This window comes from Tachypleus tridentatus, chromosome 1 (genome assembly GCF_004210375.1).
Source record: "Tachypleus tridentatus isolate NWPU-2018 chromosome 1, ASM421037v1, whole genome shotgun sequence".
In the NCBI taxonomy this organism is placed as follows: Eukaryota; Metazoa; Arthropoda; class Merostomata; order Xiphosura; family Limulidae; genus Tachypleus; species Tachypleus tridentatus.
Window position 1 is genome coordinate 132087127 of NC_134825.1, and position 25796 is coordinate 132112922.

The 25796-nt window shown below is 36.0% G+C and overlaps 1 protein-coding gene across 9 annotated transcripts in view; it reads left to right on the forward strand.

The window, feature by feature from the left end:
* Positions 1 to 25796, forward strand: part of LOC143224255 (bromodomain-containing protein 3-like) — an 81810-nt gene that overhangs the window by 9289 nt on the left and 46725 nt on the right. For 8 of the 9 annotated variants that reach the window (XM_076452682.1, XM_076452670.1, XM_076452675.1 and 5 more), the window contains 3 exons: positions 3737 to 3982; positions 13133 to 13279; positions 16492 to 16560. In XM_076452682.1, the coding sequence (XP_076308797.1) occupies positions 3737 to 3982; positions 13133 to 13279; positions 16492 to 16560 (462 nt within the window). Of the gene's footprint in view, positions 1 to 1594; positions 1781 to 3736; positions 3983 to 13132; positions 13280 to 16491; positions 16561 to 25796 lie in introns of all 9 variants that reach the window. The other variant, XM_076452709.1, reaches the window with a different exon arrangement.

A 25796-nucleotide genomic window follows, 5' to 3' on the forward strand; every position in this document is an offset into this window, starting at 1 on the left:
TTATTTCACTTGCAGTTTTAAGCATCTCAAAACATGTCTGGTGTTTATAAATTATTGGTATTACAGACTGGGTTTTTTTTTGTACTTTGCCAACTATGGTAACTGGTACTTGGCCCTTCCACAGTCATTGTACCGGGTATTTATGACTCGTAACAAAATGAATTTCAATTATACGTTATAATTCTGTCTATAAAATCAAACTAGATGTAGCAGTCTGAATAGTTAATTTATCTTGTAATGTTAAATTTGAAAAGTGGAATTCTTCAAACTTTTTCATATTTAAAAATGATACAAAAACATCTATAGAATGATCTACCAGCTTTTAAACTTGGAATATACTCTATTTGGGATAGATTTGTCCACTGTCTAGACTTGGAAATCAAGGTTTCACTAACTTTCAGGTGCCACAAATGCAAAACATGCTCATGAATGTGAAATGTGCATGTCTAGTTACATTCTTCAAAAACTTGTACTTTTTAAATTATTATAGTATACTAGTTATTGTTTATCACTTTATACTGCACACATACCTTTAAGTTTGTTCTTTTCGTGATGGCAAGGGATGACTTCAGAGGGGTGGAACCTGTACGCTGCAGGCTGAGATCAGTCCTTAGCTCTACACGAGGAAAGATCGTGGGGATGATCCTGTTTACTGCCAATGGTTTTTTCAGTCTCAACCTGCCTGGCTTGAAACCCATGGAATCCACAACAGTGGGATCTGACACAAAATATGAGCATTCAAAGTGATCTTGACAAAGCTTTGTATGGTGTGAAGGAGTCCAGTTCTTCCTATTGACCACTTGCACCCACTGTCTCCACCTTACCAGTTCCTTCTCCTTGTACGGAAACGAAAAGTAGCTTTTGCCTGATGCTGAACCATTTTTACAACCATAATCAACGCAGTAAACCATGTTATCATAAAACAAACATAAAGTAGCAATATCAAGACAAAAAATAGTCTCACAAAGTACGTAATCCGAAGAAAGCACCGATAGATTTACATGAAACATCAGCACTGAAAGGAACACAATAGTCGACGCACAACGAAGCGTGTTTGGCAACTATTACGCCATAGTTGTAAAACGTCATGGAAACAGTCGAACGACTGAGAGGAACTTGAGTTCGAGGACCCACATATTTTGTTTCATTTTTTACTCAACAACTAAAGTGTTTAAAAATATGGTAACCACACAGGAATTATACTTAACCGAAGTACAGTTTCTAAGGCTATTATTAAATTTGTTGAAAATTCACCTTTAAAGAAAAAAGTTATCATAACATTCTAACAAGTATAATTTAAATATTTTTATGAAACTATACAAGTAATATTTAACATGAAAATGTATTCAAGAACAATAAAACACAAAGAAACAGAAAAAAAAATATTTGATCTGTGTTTCATCTAAAACTGCACTCTTTTTTTATGCAAGATCTACATACCACTTTCTAATAAAAATGCAAACTATTACATACTCCTTATTATTCACCTGACACTGATGAAAATATTTTATAGTGTATTACATCCAGTGGTATTAAACTTTTCCCTGTAGCTCTTTTCTAAGCTGATACTTGATAAGTTATTCTCGCCTTTTAGCACCTCACGTTATGTTGTAATAAATCTTCCTAAAGAGGAAGAAAATCAGGAAAGAAACAAGACTGTCTTTTCAAAGGATGATTACTTCTTAGCAAATAAAACCTGTTCTTTGTGATGGGTGGAAAAAATTTCCAAGTTTGTCATTTATAGTATGAGAAGCAAGATTTTTCAGAACTCTACACAAATGTATGTTTGAAAGTGTTTTACATTTTTTGTTTATTAATTACGCTAATTGTTAACAATGGAAAGTATTAATTCTAAAATATTGCTGAGTAAACAGTTGTTGAAACAGAATTATTAATTTTAGTTCAGTTTTTAAATTTGATATGCAGGTAAGCACTTGGTATTTCAAAGATGCTCCCAAATTGTAATAGGGTTAATGAGATCTGATAAGTTTCCTGAGCATATCCCACATGTGCTGGTACAATTGGCATTGGCTACACCCTAATACGTTTTCATGCTCGTTAAACATTAAATCATATATGGCATTAATCATACAATTCCATAGGTTGAAGTTAGTTATGTTGCTATTGGTTATTCTTGCTGATGTGTTTCTGTATGAAAATGGAGTAGATCTAGTTCTAGATTATTTTCAAATGAGAAACATCCTAATTTCTGGCTGCATTTTCTGAAAAAAATAAATTGCTTCAGTTGTTAGTCCAGTGGATGTGTTCTTGTCACCACCATAAATGGACATGCACTTTATTATATATTTATTATACTACTCAGCCTTATGTAGTCTATTCCTAAATACCTGTACAGTGATGTTGCATCATATTATGGTTTGATCACTTGATTCAATCACTGAGTCTGTATTATATGTATATGTAGATACAGAATTTCAGATGACATTTATCCACTTATGTTATGAATGAAGGTCTTATCTAGGTGTTTGAGCAATTATACTATTAGTTAAGAGGTGGTGATACATTTTGTTAACAACACTTGAGATGCTTGGAACTGATTTAAATATGTATGATTGGCTAATCTTAATTTTTTATTTTTGTATTCACATGACTGAAATATTCAAATGTTTCCTCTGAGATACAGTAATGGTTTGTGAACAGTTTTGAGTGCTGTGTTGCACTTGTAAATGATGACTTAAACCACTGCATACACATATAGTATATGCTGAATAATCAGTAATTTGCAATTTAGACCAAATGACTGATCATCAAATACTTATCCTTTAATTTTTTAGAACAGTTTGCTTTGTGGTTATTACTAGCTTCATTAAATATTGCAGGTTCTGTCACTTTTTTTTTAACAGCTTTTATTTTTCTTGCCTTGGGAAGACTTACATAACTGAATCTTTAACATAAGAGTATTTTTATCCCAGTGAAAGTTGTCATGTATGTTGTTTGTACTTGTCATATTTTTGGATTATTTCTTTGTATGATATATATTCAGCTACACTGTGTAATCTATCAAGTGTGACAGGACTGTCAGTTAATGATGATTAGCTGTAAAATCTGGTGAGGTCCAGTGTTTAGCCAGTGATGACTATTGTAATTAAGTTTTTGTCCGGTATGCTGCTGTGCATTTTGCTGTGGGATTTCATAAATTTAAAAATAGCATATCTATTCAAGACATGTTTTGGTTTTTTGAATTATATATATATGTATTTCTACTTTTTGCATGTGAAAATAAGAGTTATAATTACGAACATAAATCTAAAAATTTGATGGTATGTTGAGAAATTTAAAAACAACAACAACAGTGTTAAAAATTTAAACCATCTGACTAGTTGTTGTATGTATGCTAATGGCACTTGTAAATCAAGTTAGATTTTTATCTTGTTCCAGCATGGCTAGCACTTTTACAAGTAGCTTTAAAGTAGCTGGCAAACATTTCCAGTTACCAACCTTTTTTTTTTGTTTTATCTGTATATTAGGTATATGAGTTATACATGTGTATTGCCATTCAAACAAAAATCTCGATGACTCCTTTACTTTTTTAAGTTGGGCAACATAATGAGATAGTATTAAAATTTATGTAAACAACATAGGGGAAATTGTGGAATTGCTGCCACAATTTTTATTTTATGTATTTTGCAGAAAACTTAACCAAACAAGAATTGAACTAACCATTGTAGAAAAGCAATATTTTATGTATTTCTTTCTTAAATTTTGATCAATTTAGGTTGCCTTTCCTGCTCTTTCTTATAAGAATGACGTAAGTGACACACTGGCAGTTAAAGAAACAGAAGAGTCTCAGAAGCCTGTGAATGGTATTGTGCAACCTCCTTTCATACCTCCTCCAGATAAAGCTCACCGAAATACCAATCAACTGCAATTTCTTTCAAAGGTTGTAATGAAGGCCGTATGGAAACACCAGTTTGCCTGGCCATTTCGTGAACCTGTAGACACAATCAAACTCAATTTACCAGTAAGTATGTTGTAACAGAGTTACAATAACATCTTTGCATGTAATAACATGCAAAAAATAGGCTATGTCCCATAACTATCACAATTTTTTTTGGCTTTCTAACTATGTAACAAGAGCCTTTACAAAATCATCCAAGCTAGTCATTATCTTTCCCAAGGGAATTAAACTTGTAATAACTGTGAAATTGACAGTTCTTGTTCAGAAAGCTGTAATATATTAAATAATTTGATAGATGAAAACCTTGGCTTTTTGTTAGTTATATATATAACATAGAATTAAACATAAGAGAGAATGATGAACAAATCTTGAAAGAGAGGATGTGATAGGTGGGTGTGGCAAGAATAGTCAGATTTTCTATTTTGTAGCTCTGTGACCAAACAGAATTGAAAGCTATAAAAATAATGGTTTGTCTGATAAATGACAATTTTACAGTGAGTAATTTACATTTAGTTAGTTGCTTGTTGGAGGGATGGTAAATAAAATGGTGAAGAGGGGTTGCCTAGAGAAAATGTCACATTTCTCACACTAGGGAAATTCAGGATTTTTTAAAATATTGCTTTATAAAATTAAGAACTAAAATTAGCTATAATTTTATGCTATACTGATTGGTGTAATGTAAAAATAGTTTTCCTGCCATTGTCTTACTCTATCAACTCTCCTATAATACTTGGCTACTGTCCACTTTTTTTCAGGGTGCTCTATCATGACCTTGAGGGTCTTTTGAGAGGTAGCTTCTGTCTGGTATCTGCACTTACAAGTGGGTCTTCCTTGGCTCTTTACTTACACACACAGTGTATTTAACATCGGGATCTTTTGGGGAGGAATGTTGTATTGTCCAAAGTTCATTTACCACCTACTTCCCTCTGGAACTTGTGTATGACTCCATTTCATTGGAGTGTGTGTTTTCAGAAATATTCTTGAGACTCTGGAATTCTCTATGTAATTGGTGAGACAGTAGATGACCCTTTCATCTTTGGATATAATTTTTCTCATTTCAAGCCTAAATAAGCTCCTGTTACTGTTTCATCTTCTGCTCCATCTCACCCTCACCAGTTCTTCAATCCAGGCTTCCTCCTCTCATCATATTATTTGACAGTCAAACCTTGGATCTCCTTTTATGGGTCTATACCTTCATCTCTTTGTGTGCCATGTTTCGAGTGCATTTAGTCTTGTTACAAATTGTGTCCAACAAATTTTATCCAACATAATAGTCTTTCAATCTTCTCATTTTCCAGTGGTTATGCATTTAGTGGAGAATTCATCACCTGAGTGTATTTGCCATACCTCTAAATACCAAACAACCTCTGTTTTGATTTCCAGTTCCTCATCCACTTAACATTGGCTATCAGTGTGTTCAGTAAGAATTGGACCAACAAATATCTTTACATGTATCTGTATCCTTTCATTTGTCTTCTTTGCAGATAGAAGTTGATCATTTACCCTACACAGTATCAGGTCTTTTGGATTGCTCCTTACTTACCAGCACAACTGTGGTTTCTGTGACAGCTCTATTCTGCACCAGAATTATCTTATTCTTTTTTTCTATCCCTTTCTTATCAATCTTGTTCACCAGCAATTCATCTAACCCTTCATATACTTTATCTTTGTCCCTGGTTTTGTTTTTGTCCAGTCCTTGGTGAGATCTGGATTGTCCCATTGGGTTTCTTCATTTTTAGATTGGTCCATTTGCTTTTCCTACATGGATTTTTATCAGTGTAAGTGGAATATTCTTCACTGTTTTTTGGATCAGGAGATTTTACTTACTCAATATGTTGTTCTGCTTACACATTTTCTCACTTGCCTATTTGTTAGGGGTCTTTGTTCTTGATTACAGGTTATTAGTATGTTTTATTCCACACATTTAATTTTTCCTACCCTCTCCCTATTGTTGAGCCACTTCCAGATTTGATGTCTTTCTCAGCATGCAGACTTTCCATATTGGGATGATAATATGATTTTTTCACTGTATTAATTTATATCTATTTGAGCCTCTGTCCTCATGTTTAATTTTTTATTTATCCTTTAAGACTTATTTTATTTTACTCTTGTTGTGTGGACCTCATAGGTCAAGTTCATTTGCATTTGATGTATCATGTACACTTTATCATACCACCCATTTTTTTCTGGACTGCCAAATATTTTGGCAGTTCATGAGGGTTACTCCTTTCATTTCCCACCTATATCCTCAGTCTGATCCAAATAGATTACTATGTTCTATTTATGTTTTTAATTGATATGGGGTCATTCCATGTCAAATCATGCAGGGGGCTGCAGGTGAATCCCACAGAATGCCTTGAAAAAATTCACGTGCTCATCTACCCATATAATGAAAAATTACCAAAGATTAGATGAATATCTATAATAGTTTCTGATTTACAGCCCTGTAAAATTTAGTTAATTTTTTTTTATTTTTGGCAAATTCATTTTCAGGCAACTTCCCCTCGGTGTGGATTCCTGTATGTGGTGAGGGGACCTCCCACGGAAGGTTCTGTTCTTTCAGTTTACCTCCTCTGGGATCTAAACATCCACCCACGTGTTTGCCGTGTGTGGCGACCCGTGAAGGGGATGATAGGATCCTGGTGGTTGAGGGATCCCACCCTAACACACCACATTGGCTTTGATTTCCTGTAGACGGGCGGCATTTGGGTCAATCGGCTGGTCCACTTGGGCTAGAGTCAACCAAGTACCAGTGTTGGAAGTTCTCAACGGGTGTTGTGGACATTGTGCCTGATGCTGGTGTTTGGGTATAGTGCTCATGAAACCCTGGCATTGCTGCAATGTCCTTGCATGACGTTGTAGTGCGACCCCTCGTAGCGCTTCATGGTGGGTGGGGTCAGTGGATACCGAAAATTTCCTTTTTTCTATGGGTCCTCCAACAAAAAATTTAAATAAAATAGTGAAAAAGCAGTCAATAGGTAAATGACCTCATCTTGAAGACTCTGAGCAGCAATCTTCAACATCTGTAACACCTGTACTCCATTTTCTTATATTACATTCTCTTTCAGAAAAACTTTTAGGGCAAATGGCCCCCTTTTTTATTCAGAAGGGACTAGAGAGACTTTCTGGCTCTCCAAACTCAGTAAAGAAGCTTCGATCTGGAGACATATTGGTTGAAACAGGCACATCCCAACACAGTGAACTCCTCTTGAATTCAAAGGCAATTGGGGATATACCTATTGAGGTTACCCCTCATGCTACCTTGAATTCATCACAAGGAGTTATTGTTGAGAGGGATTTGAAGAACGTCCTCGAGTCAGAGATTCTCGCTTGTCTCTCCACTCAAGGAGTTTCTGCAGTGAGGCGCGCAGAGTTTCGCAAAGACAGAGTTACACTGCCGACAAATATCCTTGTTTTGACATTTATATCACCACGTGCACCTGCCACCATCAAGGCAGGTTATCTAATTTGCAGGGTACGGCCATACATTCCAAACCCTCTCCGATGTTTCCAATGTCAGAGGTTCGGCCACTAAAAGATGTCCTGCCGTTGTTCCCTGATATGTGCTCGTTGTGGTGGCAAGGACCATGATGCCTATGAGTGTCACACAGACCCACATTGTGTTAACTGCAATGGTTCCCACCCTTCCTACTTTCGTTCTTGCCCAAAATGGTTGGAGGAAAAAAGAGGTGCAGCGTTTGAAAACGACTCATAACATTAGTTATCCTGAGGCTTGGAAATTGCTGTCCACCACATATGCTGCTGCACTTCGTTCCACAATTACAGTGAGAGTGCAGACAGATCTCTCTGTACCTTCAAGAGAATTGTTCTCAAAACAAATGAATAGCCTTTTGACCTCCGTGGTTAAAAAGGGTGATGAATTGACATCTGCACCCATCTCTGTTCCTCCCATGCAGTCCAACAAATCTCAAGATCCACATCCTTCAGTTTCAAATACAGGCATTTCTTCTGATACATCTTTTTCTCCAACCCCACTTTGCAAAACAATCATTCGTTCGTGTCCTCAGTCACTGGAATCCCCTTTTAACAACAAAGACCTGCCCAACTGACCCAGAGCAGGATTCATGGAGGTTGATAGACCTCCTCTGAATAAGGACAGTAAGGAAAAAAGACATGGCCATAAACAGAAGGGTTCTCTAGCCACTTTGCCTACCCATCATTAAAAATGGCCACCTTGATACAATGGAACTTTTATAGTTTATGTTCTAATCTGGATGATATCAAAACACTAATTGCTTCCTACCACCCTGTATGTCTTTCCTTACAAGAAACATTTTTAAAACCTGCTGATACAGTCACCATTCGGCAGTTTTCTCTGTACAGAAATGATGGGCTGTGTGATGGTCGAGTACATGGAGGGGTGGCACTATTGGTTGATCAGCATGTGCCCACCATGTCTTTGTTACTCACCACTCCCTTGGAGGCCGTAGCCATCCGTGTTTCCTTGGGTGATACGATCACTGTTTGTTCTCTCTACCACAATAATCCAATAGGCAGTGATCATTTTCCTATACTTTTGAGAGAGACTGGCCATGGTTGATGCCACCCTACCCACGTGCCCCGGTGGAAGCTGGATCAAGCAGACTGGTCCACTTTCACTGCTCTCGCAGAACTTGATCCTGCCATCGTGAATCAGTCATCAATAGATGACTGTGGCAAGGGTAACTGGCTGTATTATAGCAGCAGCTGTTCAGTGTATTCCTAAAACCTCGACATGTTATCCACAATATTCTCGTTCGTGGTGGAATCCTGCTTGCCACATAGCACTGAAGGCTCAAAAACGGGCCTGGGATACTTTTAGTAGATATCCCACACTTTCGAACCGCGTCGCTTTCCAACGGACTCGTGCACATGCTAGGTGTGTAAGACGTCAAAGCCAGAAGGAATCTTGGATTAAGTTCACAACTAGCATATCATCTACCACCAGTTCCAAGGTCATATGGGACAGGATTCGGAAGGTCAGTGGCAGTACAATTCTGTCCCCCTCTCGATCTTGCTCTCTGATGGTCAGGAGGTGGCTGATGTTTGGAGCATCGCTGATACTCTAGGTGAAACCTTTTGCCGGGTATCTAGCACTTCTGCTTTTTCTACCACCTTCTTGGCCATCAAGACTCAGGCAGAGCGTTCACCTCTTTCCTTTCAAACTGACTGTTTCTTTGACTATAATTGTCCCTTTACACTGGTGGAACTGAAAATAGCCCTTCGTAGGTCTGGCAGTGCATCTGTTGGACCTGATGTACACTATGACATGCTGCACCGCCTATCTCCTGCTTCTCTTGATGTCCTTCTAATTGTCTCTAACCGGATCTGGCAGGAGAATGTTTTTCCTGATGCCTGGTGTCAGGCTATTATTTTACCTTTCTCTAAGCCAGGGAAAGATCCCAAGATTCCTTCAAACTACCGTCCAGTTGCTTTGACGAGCTATTTCTGTAAAACCTTAGAGAGAATGGTTAATGCTCCTCTTGTTTGGTTCCTCTAATCAAACAACCTCCTCTTGCCCACCCAGTGTGGGTTCCGACTACAGCATTTTACCGCAGACCACCTAATTTGACTTGAAACATCAATCAGAGAAGCCTTTCTCTAATGCCAACATCTTGTTTCAATATTCTTTGACATTGAGAAGGCTTATGACACAACATGGAGGTATGGCATTTTGCGAGACCTCCATATATATGTGTTACGTGGCCATTTACCCATGTTTATTAAAAAAATTTTAATGGACAAGAGATTCCAAGATCGTGTGGGTTCGACATTTTCCTGTTCTTTTGTATAGGAACTTGGGGTCCCTCAGGGCTGTGTTTTGAGTGTCACACTTTTCAGTATAAAGATAAATGCCACCACTGAACAACTCCCTCTCACTGTTGGAAACGGGCTCTATGTTGACGACTTTCACATCTTGTGTCAGTCGTTGAACATGAGATATGTTGAGTGGCAACTACAAACTGCCCTCAATCATGTACTGAAGTTGACTAGCAAATGGCTTTAATTTTTTCTCTCTCTAAAACCGTTTGCATGCACTTTTGCTGCCAATGGGGTATCCACCCTGATCCTGAACTCCATATTGGTGAAGTTTCCCTGCTAGTGGTCCCTGAGACCAAGTTCTTGGGGCTTATCGTTGACAGTAAGCTGACCTTTATACCACGCTTAAAGCAGCTACGGGTCAAATGCGCAACAGCACTGAACATCTTCTGTATCCTCTCTACTGCCAGGGAGCGGATCAATGTTCTATGTTAAAGATATATTGTGCTCTTATTCGTTCAAAACTTGACTATGGATCAGTGGTCTATGGCTCTGCCAGACCCTTGGCTTTAAAGATGCTAGAACCCATTCATCATCAAGGACTTCAACTCTGCACTGGGGCTTTTCACACCTCCCCAGTTCAGAGCTTATACGTGGAATCTCACGAACCTTCTCTGCACCTTCGCCGTTTGGAACTGTCTTTACTGTATTCTTCGAAACTTCGCTTCTCACCAAAGCATCCCACTTGGGGATGTGTTTCCTTTTCTCAGTGGGCCTTACTTGAAAACAGACGATCTGCCATTACTCCTTATGGCCTTTGCATCCATGCGCAATTGGATGAATTGGGTTTGTCCTTGGAAAACATTGGAGAATCCACTTGACAGCCCATCCCCCCATGACTTATTACAGACCCCAAATGTGACCTTTCTTTAAGTCATATGAAAAAGGCAGATACTCCCTATTGGAAGTACCTTTTATTTACTGAACATCTTTCTAACAACCTTTCTATTCCAATTTATACGGATGGTTCAAAATCAGGTGACTCTGTGGGCTCTGCCATGGTTTGTTGCAGTTCAGTGGTTGCGTGCAGAATCCCTTCTACAGCTTCTATGCTCACTGCTGAACTGTACACCATATCTCTTGCCCTAGATCATATTGAAGCTGAGCAGTACTCGGACTGCATTATTTATACTGACTACCTTAGTTCTCTGCTGCCCCATTTCTCTTTAACATCTACTTCTATCCAGTTTTTCTGGATACCAGGCCACGTTGGTATTTGAGGGAATGTGCTTGCAGACATGGCAGCTAAATCTAATCTGCTCTGGCACTATCACCACTGTGCCTATTCTGTACATGGACTATGGTCCTGTATTCAAGGCTCGGCTCCATGCCAGCTGGCAGTCCACTTGAAGTGAGCAACGCGACAACAAGCTTTTTCAAATAAAATCCTTTATTGGGCTTTGGCCATCTAGCTTCCGTACAGTTCAGAAGGAGGTAGTTGTTCTAACTAGACTACGCATTGGTCACAGTTTTTCCTGATTTTTTTTGTAGATCATATTCAGAGATGTAAGAATATATGGTAAAAATCTGAAAAGTCTGAATAACTGGTGACATGGTCAAACTGTAGCCTGAAGTAGGGCTATTTTTAGCTAAATCATAAAAAGTTGGATGCAACTAGATTTTTTTACAGGAGATCTAATAGATTTTTAATTACAACAATTGCTGATTTATCAACTGATATGTTATAGGAAATTTGAAATCAAAATTCAGCCTTGTATCATATTAAGTCTTAGAGCTATGGCTATAAACCAGTTTTTTGCAATTTTGGGTTTTCAGGTGATTTTACAACCTCACTATGAAAATCCTGAGAGAGATAAACTTGGTTTGAAACCATTTTTGAATTTTGTGAGATTAATTCAGTCAGTGTAGCAAATATCAGCTTTCTACCATCATTACTCTGAAAATGAAATTGCCAAAAATAAAAAAAATTAACTAAATTTTACAGGGCTGTAAATCAGAAACTATTATAGATATTGATATAATCCAGTTTGCCTTACCCATGGTGTGATCTTCTTCCTGCCCCTGCATGAATGTCATATTTCTCAATATTTGAGTTTTAGGTGCAGTTGAATTGCCATTTACTCGTCCTTCATGTCTTTGTCACTCTCCACATCTTTTTTACTCTTGACCACACTACTGTCACTTATGAGATTGTGACTTAGATTTTGTATGGTTTGGAGTTCTATCCACCCATTGTTCTTTTGAATGTGTCCTCTTATTTTTGCCTACATGTGCATCACCTCTTTCAACATAGATAGGGAGTATATCTGGTACTGAAGTGGTGCAGTTTCCCATACATGATCCTCTGATGCAAGAATATCCTCTCTTAGGGTGTTATTCAGATGGTTTCGAAGAATGCTTCCTTCCTTCCCCTCCAGCTATTCCATGTGGGATTCTAGTTATTTATATGAGAATAGGTAATGTACTGTATCTTTAGTTAGTACTTTCCTTTTCTGAAAATGTATTTCTGGTAGATATTTACCTCTTCTTACACTTCCCACTCTTCTTCCTTGTTGAAAATTAGTGCTTCTATTTTCTACCAAAATTTAAAGTAATGGTTTGGTAGAATCAAATGCAGGGAGTCACATGTGTTAGAAGGGGGTGTTGCACTTTTGTTTATTGGTGGATGATTGTCACATGGTGACTAACATACAAAGTGCAGTTTAAAAATGTTGAACATGGGGTATGGGGTAGTTTGAGGTTTGTGGCTTGTGATAAAATATTTTGCACACAAATGGAAGCTCTGCTCAAAAATAGCTATTTATGTGAGTAGAGGTAAGTGCCTATTGGAAATACATTTTCATTATAGAAAAGTTATAACTTCTGTGTAATTGTTTGCTACTGTTTTATAGCCATACACCTTATTTTACAAGTTACCACAGAGCTAACTTCATTCTTTCAAATTTAGTTTGCTTGGCCATCAAATATTTTCTGTTTGTCTCTTTCATTTATAGTCATTTAAAATGTAATTACTTGATGAACATGTTTAATCTAGTTATTCTGTTAATGGCTTACCTGTTGGGTTTAATTGTTTTACCATATTGCAAGGCCCTTTTTTTCCTTACACATTTTTTTGTAATACATATTCAAACAAACCAGAAATTTGATGATATAAGAATTACAATTTTTTATAAGCACATTGAAAATTGTATTGATATTTAATGTTTTTTGTTATTCTTAGTTGCAGTATAACAATGTTGGAGAAGTGATTTAATTCATACTTCAATGCAGCTTATTTCACTTCATTATGCATAAAATGTTAAATAGTAAATATTTTATTCTCATTCTACCTTAGGGTTTTAGGAAATATTTGTTGATAATTTCTTTATAACTAAAGTTCAAAGTTAATTGAGATGTGTAACTTATCTGTTACTTTACTTTTTTGTGTTACAGGATTATCACAAGATTATACCAAATCCCATGGATTTAGGAACAATTAAGAAGAGACTTGACAATTGCTGGTATAACTCTGCAAGTGAATGTGTTGATGATTTTAAAACAATGTTTACAAATTGCTATGTATACAATAAGCCTGGTGAGGTAAGACTTGTTTATGTGGGAATATTTTACATAATTAAAAGCTTGATGTTGTAGTGATTTGTTTCATTTATTTATAAAAGAGGAAATATGTGTGTATCATTTTATTGAATAACATATTAAAGGGATTTGAAACAATATATAATTGATCTTTTATATAAATGTAATTTTTTTTTATCCAGGTTGTAGTAGCTTATTCACAAATTCAATTATTCTTAATTATAAGCAGCATCTAATTGTGAGGTAGATTTTTATTTATGATAAAATTGCATTTATAGATCATGGAATCTGACAGTTTTGTGAAGCATGAATGCATTTCAGTTGTTTTATTTATTTTCCAATTACTCTACACATATAAGGGTTGAAATTGATGCCAACTTTCATTTTTTCTTCCCAATAAATTTATTTAGTTTTCTAAGTATTGACCAATAAATGCCCTGCAATCAAATTTTTCAGTTTTTTTAAGATTTAATGTTAAGCTTGTCATACTTAGATTGTGCACGTAAATGTTTTTCATGATACTGATTTTAAATTTAATGTTTACTTGACTTCAACTGTTTTGTTGTCTAGGTTTTCACTTTTGCTGTTTCTTTTTGTGTGTATTGTTAGTTTTCCTGTATGTGAAGTTACTGACACTTTTATAAATATAGAAACAGAGTTTTATATTTAATGATGTATAAATTGCTCTTTTGGTCAGTATGAGCAAATTTTGGTGGTGGTTGATTTTTTGTAATGAAATTACATCATACATAGCAAAAACAGTATGGAACTAACATTTTTTTATATTACGTGTTGGCTGATTACTAATTTTAAGGCTTCATATTCTGCACATACCTATTTATACTATCATCTTATATTCTTTTCTTGAAAGTATCATAATGCATTGTAAGTCAGAACAGTCAGAAGTTTCTATTTTTTTTAATTGAGTAATATTTTGCATATTAATTGTTTTAAAAACATATATAAAAATGAAAGTCCTTTAGAATACATATTGGAAGATTCGATTCTAATGGCACATATGAAAATTAACTTTAATTTGTGCATAATACTAATATAGCTGAGGTGTTACAACTATCTTTTAAAAGCCATGACAAAAGTATGGATTCACTGTCTACATTTATGGTTATATTAGACCTGTGGTAATTACACCTTTAAAGAAACTGATAGAAGTAACTTAGAAATTGATTGGATAAACAAGAATATATAAAATTATAGGAATTATGTTCATAATCTAGCAGTTTCATTCAAAGTGCTTATTCCCCTGTATAATTATTGCAGTTATTTGCATTTTAATTTATATTTACAAAATATAAATTGGTAATGCACATCTGAAAATGTTTTTATGTAATGTTTTGTAACTTATCAAATAGCAGTTTATTTATTTATATTAGGAATAAGATGCAGAGTAAGACTCCTTTTTAACATCATTCATCTTTGAGGCTACTTGTTTATTTACTGCCATAAAAGTTAATAACTCATTCATCAAACTTTTGTGAGTATATTATTAGTTTGATAAATTTACCATTTACAATGAAACAAAAACCACTATGACATTGTTATATGCTATAACAACAGTACACCATATGAAAGAAATTTTTACACATTCTTGTTTTGTAGAGTACACAGCTGTTGTTACTCAATTTTTTTATTTGTATATTACTTACCCTATAATAAGAAATCTGTTTTCATTATTTATGCTAATTTTCAAAATTTTGTATATCCACATTATTATTTTTTATCCATTTCATTCTAAGAAACAAACAAGGTTTTGAATGGCAGTGATTACAGTCACACACTCACTCAGTCAAAATATAATTTCCAATAAAATATCTTTTATATTATTAAAACTATTATAAATAGATATGTATCTTATCATAGCTAATTTATGATACATAACATTGAACTTTTTATGTAAAGGTATTTTCTAAAATAATTCTCTTGATCTTATATTGCATTGATCTTATATATAAATGTTACTTTTTATCCAGAATGTAATAGCTTATTCATATGTTGAATTACTCTTATGAAGTGAAAAGCATCTGCTAAAGTAATCTATTTAGTAAAGTAACTTAACAAGAAAGTAAACTTGTTTTATTTCCTTTACATATGATATGAATAACTGAAAGTTTAGAAATTTACAGCCTACTTTAGGGAAAAAGGAAGCTCTGCAGCAAAATATTGAAATAAAATTCAGGTTTCTGACAATACGAGTTTTTTGTTGGTTTTTAGATATTATAAAATTGTAAAACAAAAAAGTGCAGGTATTTGCATTTTACTGTTTTTGAAACAACCTACTTTAAAAATTCACTATTTTACAGCTATTTGAGTTGAAAATTAACAACTAACACATCACAAATTTTCAGCTATATTTTGAATGCTATAAGGGTTTCTTAGACAGTTGATATTTTCTAAAGAAATTGATGTTTATATATCTTCATGAAAAAACACAAGATACTGAACTAGAAAGGTTAACAGACATTTGTATCACACTTGATGATGCCAAGTGAACCAGGTGAAGTGTGGTCAAAATAAGCTAAAGTTTTATTATGTACAACTAATAATAAACTTATGTGAGTTTGTGCTTAACATTCAGTTCAGTGTACTACAACACTTTTCAAAATGTTTTGTTAAATTGACTTTTCATTGTATCACTAATGTTTTACTGATATCAGTTTTCTTTACTGCTGTTTTGCAGCATTTTGTATGGAAATATGTACAAGTAACATGTTATGAATTATAGTATGTATAATTTATTTTGATTTTTTTTTCATGTTTATGATTAGTGGTATTAGTGCATATACTCCTAGTTTAAAAATAAATGGAAATAAAAAGAAAGAGAAGTCTAGAAGAATATTTTAATAAATTATGTTGTAAAATAAAATTTTTTTGATGGATAAACCTAACATAGTTATTAAATATGTTTTTAATTATAAACTTGAATGCAGACTTGTATGTGTTAAGTGTAATGCATCCTATGATCATAAAATCTTTACTGAGTCTTATATAAATAACTTAATACAAATGAATAAAATACCTATAACCCGAACACTGAAGAAGAAACGTCCACATTTCGAAACCTCTTAGGTTATAGGGATTTTATTCATTTCTGTGAAACCTTTGTGAACCTCTAGCTTTTTCTGACATCATTAATAAAATAACTTAAGATGCTTGAAATTTAAGTGCATTTATTGAAGTTTTTTTTAATACTTTTGTAGGATATTGTACTTATGGCAGAAGCTTTGGAAAAACTTTTTTTGACCAAACTAGCTGAAATGCCTCAAGAGGTAATTAGCTTGAACAGTTTCATATGTTCAGAATATGACATTTTCTGTGTGGTATAGTGAAGCCTTAATATTAAGAGTTCCAATTTAATTATTTTTGTGGCTTTTGATGATAAATAACTCAATTTTGTGTAGTTTTATTAACTCACTACAGGCAAGTCAAAGTGCATGTCACAGTTTAGAGAGTTGCATTCTAAATGTAATTAACTTACTTTATTATCAAGTTGTACAAATAAACTTGCCATCCTTGGCATCAAAATATTAGTAAGTCAAATTTTAGTATTATATAATCTAAGTTTTTAATTTTATAAGGAAATATTTTAAAAAGTCCTCAATCTCCCTTTGTTTGAGAATTGTTACATTTGTTTTCTAAGTGTTATCTTTTCTGTGATTTATTTACCACCTCTCAGAGAAATATGGGATTGAACATAAAAGACTTAAAACCTCTGTAATATTAGAATTTGGATTATTATCTGTGTTTTTATGTCATATTTGTTCATATACTATTATAAGCAAGTGGTTTTAAGTTGTGAATGTAACTCAGTGAAACCTTGTGACCTCCACAGGAGAGGATGCTGGTAGTAAGAGGGTTAAAGATTACAAGAGTGAAATTTAAAAATTTTCAGATGAAAAGTATATTTAATATTAACATGAAAATAACTTTTTATTTCAACCAGTCAAAATTGACAAACATCATGTAAATGACTAACTAATATGAGCTATCCATGAAACCTTCCTCTAACATATTATTGTTTAAACATTATTATATGTCATTTTTGATATAGTATTGGTATGAAATTTAAAAGCTAAAGAAGCTTCCAAAATGGTTTTGCTTTCTCTTACTTCAGTCCTGGATTATCCTTTAAACATAGCTAAAATTCCTTGCTGACAGAGCACTACTCATCAATTTTGTGCCATTTCAAAATGTGCTGACCATGTGACTACACTGCTGTAATTAGGATCATTTTGCTTTTCAAAACAGGGATTGTAGACACCTATTACACTGTCTCTGATGTGTTGTTCCTCCATACTTCCCAATGCATATTGTTCCCCCCTTTCTCTTGTAGTGGATCATGGGAGTCCTTGCCACTTGTGGTTTCCAGCAATATATAGCAATTTATTTTTGTATTTACTTTCAAATAAATAAAAAAAAACTAACATTTGAATTAGAAACTACAATGTGATGTCAAATTTATTAATGTACTTTAGCAAAATAGTAGTTTAATAAATGTTTGAATACAAGTAAACAAATGTGACAACATTCTCTTCGATTCCAAATTGTAGGGAAAGGATTTTATATGCTTTACACTATGAAACTTCTATAAATTTTGCTGGAGAGGAATAAATTTTTACTATGGTATTTTTTATAGTTCTTTAGCATTTAGTTTTTGTTTTTTTTAATTGTATTATCATTGTTATAAATAAATATTTTCTGTCATAAATTATGAAAGCAAGCTATGTACTGTAAGTCAGGCCTTTTGATTTGCACTGTATTATTTAGCATTGATAAAATAGCTCTGTAATGTACTTTACATTGAGCCATGATTAAAGTGTAAATCTTTGTCCAGCTTTTAAGATCTCTTTTTATTCCCTAGTAAAATATGAACATTATATATAATGCATGTTGTTTTAATTTTAATTTCTTTGAAAGCATTGGGCAGGTATTCGTACAGAATTTTCTTTGGCAACCTTTCTCTAGAGACTATGTTGAAAGGTGATGTATGTCTGTTGTGTTTCTATTGTCAGTTATATTTTATTTTTCAACTTCACATTAACATTATTATTGGTACCTATTTGGTTTATGTACAATGTTCATACAAACACGCCATGTTGTATTTATCTAACCTTCCCCAGTAAAAACCAAAAGGTATCAGTTATTTGGATTTTGCAGTGTGAAAACTAGATTTGAGATAAAAAACAAACAGTTAGTTGACAGTATTTCCTTTTTGACTGTGACATTTAGATTAATAAATTAATAAAAATGATGTTGCTGTCACTTCATACAGGACAAAAATTAAGTAACTGTTGCAAAATTAAATATACATTTATATACATGCAACACAATATAGGTATCATGTACAAGGTGCTGCATAGACCCAGTAGTTTAAGTTACTAATCTTCTATGGGTAGGTTAAAGTTTGCAGGCCATCACCTTTTTGAGAGTATCATTCAAAATATAATTAAGCTATTTTGTTATTGATGTACATGAATAAACTTGGCATCAAAATCTAGTGAATAAGTCAAATTTTAATATGACAAAGTGTAAATTCTAAAGGAAAGAATCCTCAATTTCTCCTTGTTTGAGAATTGTGACATTTCTTCTTTTAGGTCTTTCTCTGTGCTCACTTTATTTACCACACCTCTCGGCCCGGCATGGCCAAGCGTGTTAAGGCGTTCGACTTGTATTCCGAGGGTTGCGGATTCAAATCCCGCTCACGCCAAAAATGCCCGCCCTTTCAGTTTAGGGACGTTGTAATGTGATGGTCAATCCCACTATTCGTTGGTAAAAGAGTAGCCCAACAGTTGGCAGTGGGTGGTGATGACTAGCTGCCTTCCCTCTAGTCTTACGCTTCTAAATTAGGGACGGCTAGTGCAGATAGCCCTCAAGTTAGCTTTGCACGAAATTCAAAAACAACAACAACAACCACACCTCTCTGAAGTATGAATCATAATATAATTTAGTAATTATAATGTAGATGTTGCTAAGGTGAAATTCAGTTTTTATAGCCTTCAATTTTTTTGTTTACAGAGATATAAACTAGAAAGTTAGACCCACTTGTCTAAACTCTCTTGTTATGTCCTATTTCTCTATGATATTTATACTCTGTTGCTTTCAATAAAAAGAACAGTCTATTTCATTTTCACTTTGAAATTTTTCCTCTTACTGTGTTTAGATAAAAAATCTTAGGGAATTATTTCAAGGATTTTATTCTATAGTTGGGAATTCAGTTGAATTTATTGCTTATAGGATATTGTTTGCCTTATGCTTGTTCCTATTCTGTGTATTAAGGTGTATTATTTAAGTAACTATAAATTTAATGTAGTAGTTCCATTAATATAAAAAATAAGCTTTAGTTTATTTGTAAAGAGGTCAAATATAAGTGCCACATTTGTTTTTTATATTCTTTTCCTTGCTGTTGTAAAAATTAGAAATGTATTATGTTAGGTAAAGTTCTGTAAGATATTGAAAACAATATTTGTAATTTTCCATGTGGCATGCTCAAGAGTAGCTCGTGTATTACGCCATTGAATACAGTAACTTGAGCTACAAGTTCGCTGAGGGAGTTGCAATTTGTATAGCAGGATTATTAGTTCTTGATTCAAAGGCAATAAATTTAAGTTGAAGCATGTAAAGTGTTTTGTGCCTTAAGATATTTGGAATAAACTAATGTAGTTTCCTGTCACAAGTCTGCATTTATTTTACAAAGAAAAAATGGGTAACTTGACTAATTATACATTTTTTTGTGGTGGTTACAAGGTCAGTCAAAGCAACAAAGCCCACATAAAGGTGTCAAATACCAAGCCTGTTTTTCCCTTTAATTTTAATCATTTAGATTTAAATACATTAATACAAGTAAAAATTTTCTACAGTAATCTGTAATATTTTTACTGTTATGAAAAGTGTTATATTAAAAGTAAATTTTTCAGACATTTTTAATGCCCCTCAGTGTGGATTCCTGTACATGGTTAGGGGACCTCCTAGGGAAGGTTCTGTTCTTTCAGTTTACCTCCTCGTGGATCTAAACATCCACCCGCGTGTTTGCCATATGTGGCAACCCGTGAAGGAGAGGAGAGGGTCCTGGTGATTGAGGAGTCCAATCCTAACACACCACTTTGGCCTTGTATTCCTATAGACGAACAGCCTTGGGTCAATCATGTGGTTCACTTGATCAGCCAAGTACCAATGTTGGATGCTCTCAGCTGGTGTTCTGGACATTGCTGTGATGCTGGTGTTTGGGTATAGTGCTCACGAAACCCTGGCATTGCTGCAGTGTCCTTATTTGACATTGTAGTGCATCCCTTCATAGGGCTCCATGGTGGGTGGGGATAGTAAGCACCAAAATTTACTTTATTTATTATGGATCCTCCAAATAAAAAGTTAAATAAAATAGTGAAAAAAACAGTTCATAGGTAAATGACCATGTGTTGAAGATTCTGAGCAGCATCTGTAACACCTGTTATACCTCATTTTCTTATGTTGCACTCACTTTCAGGCAAACCTTTAAGTAGATGTGTTCCATTTTCATACAGAAGGGATTAGAGGGGCTTGCTGGTTTTCCAAAGTCAGTAAAGAAGCTTCAATTTGGTGACATATTGGTGGAAACATCCACATCTGAACACAGTGAACTCTTCTTGCATTCAAAGGCAATTGGGGACATAATTATTTAGGTTACACCTCATGCTACTTTGAATTTATCATGAGGAGATATTATTGAGAGGGATTTGAAGAGCATCCATGAGTCAGAGATTCTCGCTGGTTTCTCCACTCGAGGAGATTCTGCAGTGAGGCGTATCTTCACTCACAAAGAAGAATTACAGTGCCAACCAGTATCCTCATTTTGACGTTTACATCACCATGTCCACCTGCCATCAAGGCAGATTATCTTAATTGCAGGGTAGCCCATACATTCGAAACTCTCTCTGATGTTTCCAGTGTCAGCATTTCAGTCACTCAAAGACGTCATGTCGTGGTTCCTTGACGTGTGCTCATTGTAGTGGCAGAGACTAAGATGCCTACAAGTGTGAAACAGACCATGGCTGCGTCAATTACAATGGCTCTCACCCGTCCTACTTTCGTTCTTGCCCTAAATAGTTAGAACAAAAAGAGGTGCAGCATTTCAAAATGGTTCATAACATTACTTATCTCGAGGCTCGAACATTGTTGTCCACCACTCAGATATATCCTGCTGCACTTCATTTCACTATTACAGTGGAAATGCAGACAGATCTCTCTGTGCCTCCAAAAGAATCATTCTAAAAATAAATTAAAAGTCTTTTGACTTTCATGGTTAAAGAATTTGTTGAACTGACTTTAACACCCATCTCTTTTCCTTACATACATACTAACAAATCCCAAGATGCACTTCCTTTGGTTCTGGATACAGGAATTTCCTCAGATACATCTCCCACCCCAAGATGAAAAACAAATATTCATTTATGTTCTCAATGTCTGGAATCCCCTTCCAACAGCAAAGACCTCCCTCGAATAAGGAAAAAAGACATGGTTGTAAACAGAAGGGTTCTTCGCCCAATTCGCCTACACATAAATAAAAGTGGCCACCCTGATACAATGCAACTGTCGAGGTTTTTGTTCAAATCTGGATGACGTCGAAACACTGATTGCTTTCTACCATCTTGTATGTCTTTCCTTACAGGAAACATTTCTGAAACCTGCTGTTACAGTTACCTTTTGGTGGTTTTCTTTGTACAGAAATAGCAGGCTCTGTGATGGACAAGTGCATGGAGAAGGGGCACTGTTGGTTGATCAGCATGTGCCCACCCTGTCTTTGCCACTCGACACACTCTTGGAGGCTGTAGCCATCTGTGTTTCCTTGGGTCGCACCATCACTGTTTGTTCTCTCTACCTGTCACCTGGAGAGACCTGTGATCAATTAGACCTAGATGCTTTCATTGAACAGTTGCCATCTCCCTTTTTAATCCTGGAGGACTTTAATGAACATCATCCCCTCTGGGAAGTGCTGATATTGATGGGAGGGGATACTTTGTAGAGCATATGATCTCTGATCACTACCTTTCTCTTTTCAGTAGCAGTTCTTTTACTTATTTTTATGCACAAAGTCAGTCCTTTACTACTATTTATCTCTCAATTTGCTCCCCATCACTATTCTCCCATTTTTCATGGAGGGTTGAAATTATCCACGAGGCTGTGATAATTTTCCTATAATTTTGAGAGAGACTGGCCGTGGTTGGTGCCACCCTATCCGCATGCTCCGGTGGAAGCTGAATCACAGAAACTAGCCCTCTTTTACTGTTCTCGCAGAATTTGATCCTGCCATTGTCTGTAAGCCATCAACAGACAGCTGTGTATGAGCAGTAACTAACTGTATTATACAAGCATCTGCTCAATGTATTCCTAAAACCTCGACACATTTTCCACAATATCTTCGTGGTGGAATCCTGCATGCCACATGGCACAGAAAGCTCAAAAATGAGCTTGGGATACTTTCCGTAGATACTTCCCCATACTCTTGAACCACATTGCTTTTCAGCATGCTTGTGCACATGCTCAGTGGGAAAGACGTCAAAGCCAGAAGGAATCTTGGATTAAGTTCATATCCAGCATATCTTCTATCACTAGTTCCAAAGTCATATGGGATAAGATTCAAAATGTTAGTGGACAATATAATTCTGTACCCCCCTCGATTTTGCTCTTTGATGGTCTGGAAGTAGCTGATACCTGGAACATTGCCAACACTCTAGGTGAAAGCTTTTGCCAGGTATCTTGCACATCTGCTTCTTCCTCCACTTTATTACCCATCAAGACTCAAGCTGATTGTCTCACTGACTATAATTGCCCCTTTACACTGGTGGAACTCAAACTGGTCCTTCATCAGTCTGGCAGTACATCATGTACGGTTGTACCTGATGATGTACAATATGAAGTGGTGTGCCATCTATCTCATGGTTCTGTTGCTATTCTTCTGATTCTTTTCAACCAGATCTGGCAGGAGGATGTTTTTCCTGATGCTTGGTGCCAGGCTATTGTCCTACCTTTCTCTAAGCCTGGGAAGGATCCCAAGATTCTTTCAAACTACTGTCCATTTGCTTTGACAAGCTGTCTCTGTAAGACCCTAGAGAGGATGGTTAATATTTGTCTTGTTTGGTTCCTCGAATTAAACAATTTCCTCTCGCTCATCCAGTGTGAGTTCCAACGACCGCTGCACAGTGGACCACCTGATTCGACTTGAAATGTCAATCAGAGAAGCCTTTCTCAAATGACAACATCTTGTATCAATATTCTTTGACATTGAAAAACCTTATGATAGAACATGGAGGTATGGCATTTTGCAAGACTTCCATATATATGGGTTATGTGGCCATTTGTCCATTTTTATTAAAAAATTTTTAATGGACAGGAGATTCCAAATTCGAGTGGGGTCGACACTTTCCGTTCTTTTCTACAGGAACTTGGAGTCCCTCAGGACTGTGTTCTAAGTGTCACACTTTTCAGTATAAAGATTATTGCCATCACTGAACAACTTTCTCTCACTGTTGCAAATGGGCTCTATGTGGACGAGTTTCACATCTCATGTCAGTCTTCGAACATGAGGTATATTGAGTGGTAGCTACAGACTGCCCTTAATCATTTACTGAAGTGGACCACAGAGAATGGCTTTAACTTCTCTCTCTCTAAAACTGTTTCCATGCACTTTTTCCACCATCGGGGTATTCACCCTGATCCTGAACTCCGTATTGGTGAAGTTGTGCTGCCTATGGTCCTTGAGACAATGTTCTTGGGGCTTATCTTTGACCGTAAGCTGACCTTTATACCACACATCAAGCAACTACAGGTCAAATGTACAAGAGCACTGAACATCCTCTGTGTCCTCTCATCCACCACTCGGGTAGCAGATCAATGTTCTATGCTAAAGATATATTGTTCCCTTATTCAATCGTAACTTGACTATGCCTATGCCAGAATCTTGGCCTTAAAGATGCTGGACCTCATTCATCATCAAGGACTTCAGCTCTGCACTGAGGCTTTCTGCACTTCCCCAGTTCAGAGCTTGTACATGGAGTCTCATAAACCTTCTTTGCGCCTCTGCCATTTGCAACTGTCTTTACTATATGCTCGAAACTTCATTCCTTACCAAAGCATCCCACCTGGAGTTGTGTATTTTTTCCTGGGTGGGCCATACTTTTTCAGAACAGACGATCAGCCATTGCTCCTTTTGGCTTTTATATCCAGGTGCAGTTGGATGAATTGGGTCTGTCCTTGGATAACATTGCTGTATTCACTGGTGAGCCTATCGTACCATGTCTTCTTACAGTCCCCAAATGTGACCTGTCTTTAAGTCATCTGAGAAAAGCAGACACTCTCGATTGTAAATACTGTGTGTTATTTGCTGAACATCCTTCCATTCCTATTTATACAGATGGTTTGAAATCAGGTGACTGTGTGGAATCTGCCATGGTTTTTTGTGGTTCAGGTTGCATGCAGAATCCCCTTCTGTGTTCACTGCTGAACTGTACACCATTCTTCTTGCCCTGGATCACATAGAAGCTAAGCAACACTCAAACTGCACTATTTATACTGACTTGCTTAGTTCTCAACTGGCCCTGGAATCACTACACATTAGTTCACACTGTGTTCTCACTGATATTCAAAACAACTGTCCCATTTCTCTTTAACATCTACTTCCATTTAGTTTTTCTGGATACAGGGCCATGTTGGTATTTGCAGAAACGAGCTCGCCAACACCACAGCTAAATCTGTATTCTCTCGCACTATCACTGCTGTTCCTGTTCCCATTCGTGGACTATGGTCCTATATTCAAGGCTCGGCTCCGTGCCAGCTGTCAGTTGAGTTGGAGTGAGCAATGTGAAAACAAGCATTTCCAAATAAAACCCAAATAAAATATTGGACTTTGGCTGTTTTGCTTCTGTAAAGATTGGAAAAAGGAAGTTGTTATAACTAGATAAGCATTGGTCTCAGTTTTTTATCTGATTGTTTTCTTTTATCTGGATCTGATGCACGAATGTGTAGTTTGTATAACACTCAGGTCACAATAAGCCACATTTTCCCCTCGGTGTGGATTCCTGTACGTGGTGAGGGGACCTCCCAGGGAATGTTCTGTTCTATCTGGTTACCTTCTCTGGGATCTAAACATCCACCCACGTGTTTGCCGTGCGTGGCGACCCGTGAAGGGGAGGAGAGGATCCTGGTGGTTGAGGGGTCCAACCCTAACACACCACTTTGGCCTCGCATTCCTGTAGACGGGCGGCCTTTGGGTGGCCCCCCTTGGGTCAATCGGCTGGTCCACTTGGGCTAGAGTCAACCAAGTACCAGTGTTGGAAGTTCTCAACGGGTGTTGTGGACATTGTGCCTGATGCTGGTGTTTGGGTATAGTGCTCACGAAACCCTGGCGTTGCTGCATTGTCCTTGAATGACTTTGTAGTGCATCCCCTTGTAGGGCTCCATGGTGGGTGGGTTCAGTGGGTACCAAAATTTTTTCCTTTTCCTATGGATCCTCCAAAAAATTTAAATAAAATTGTAA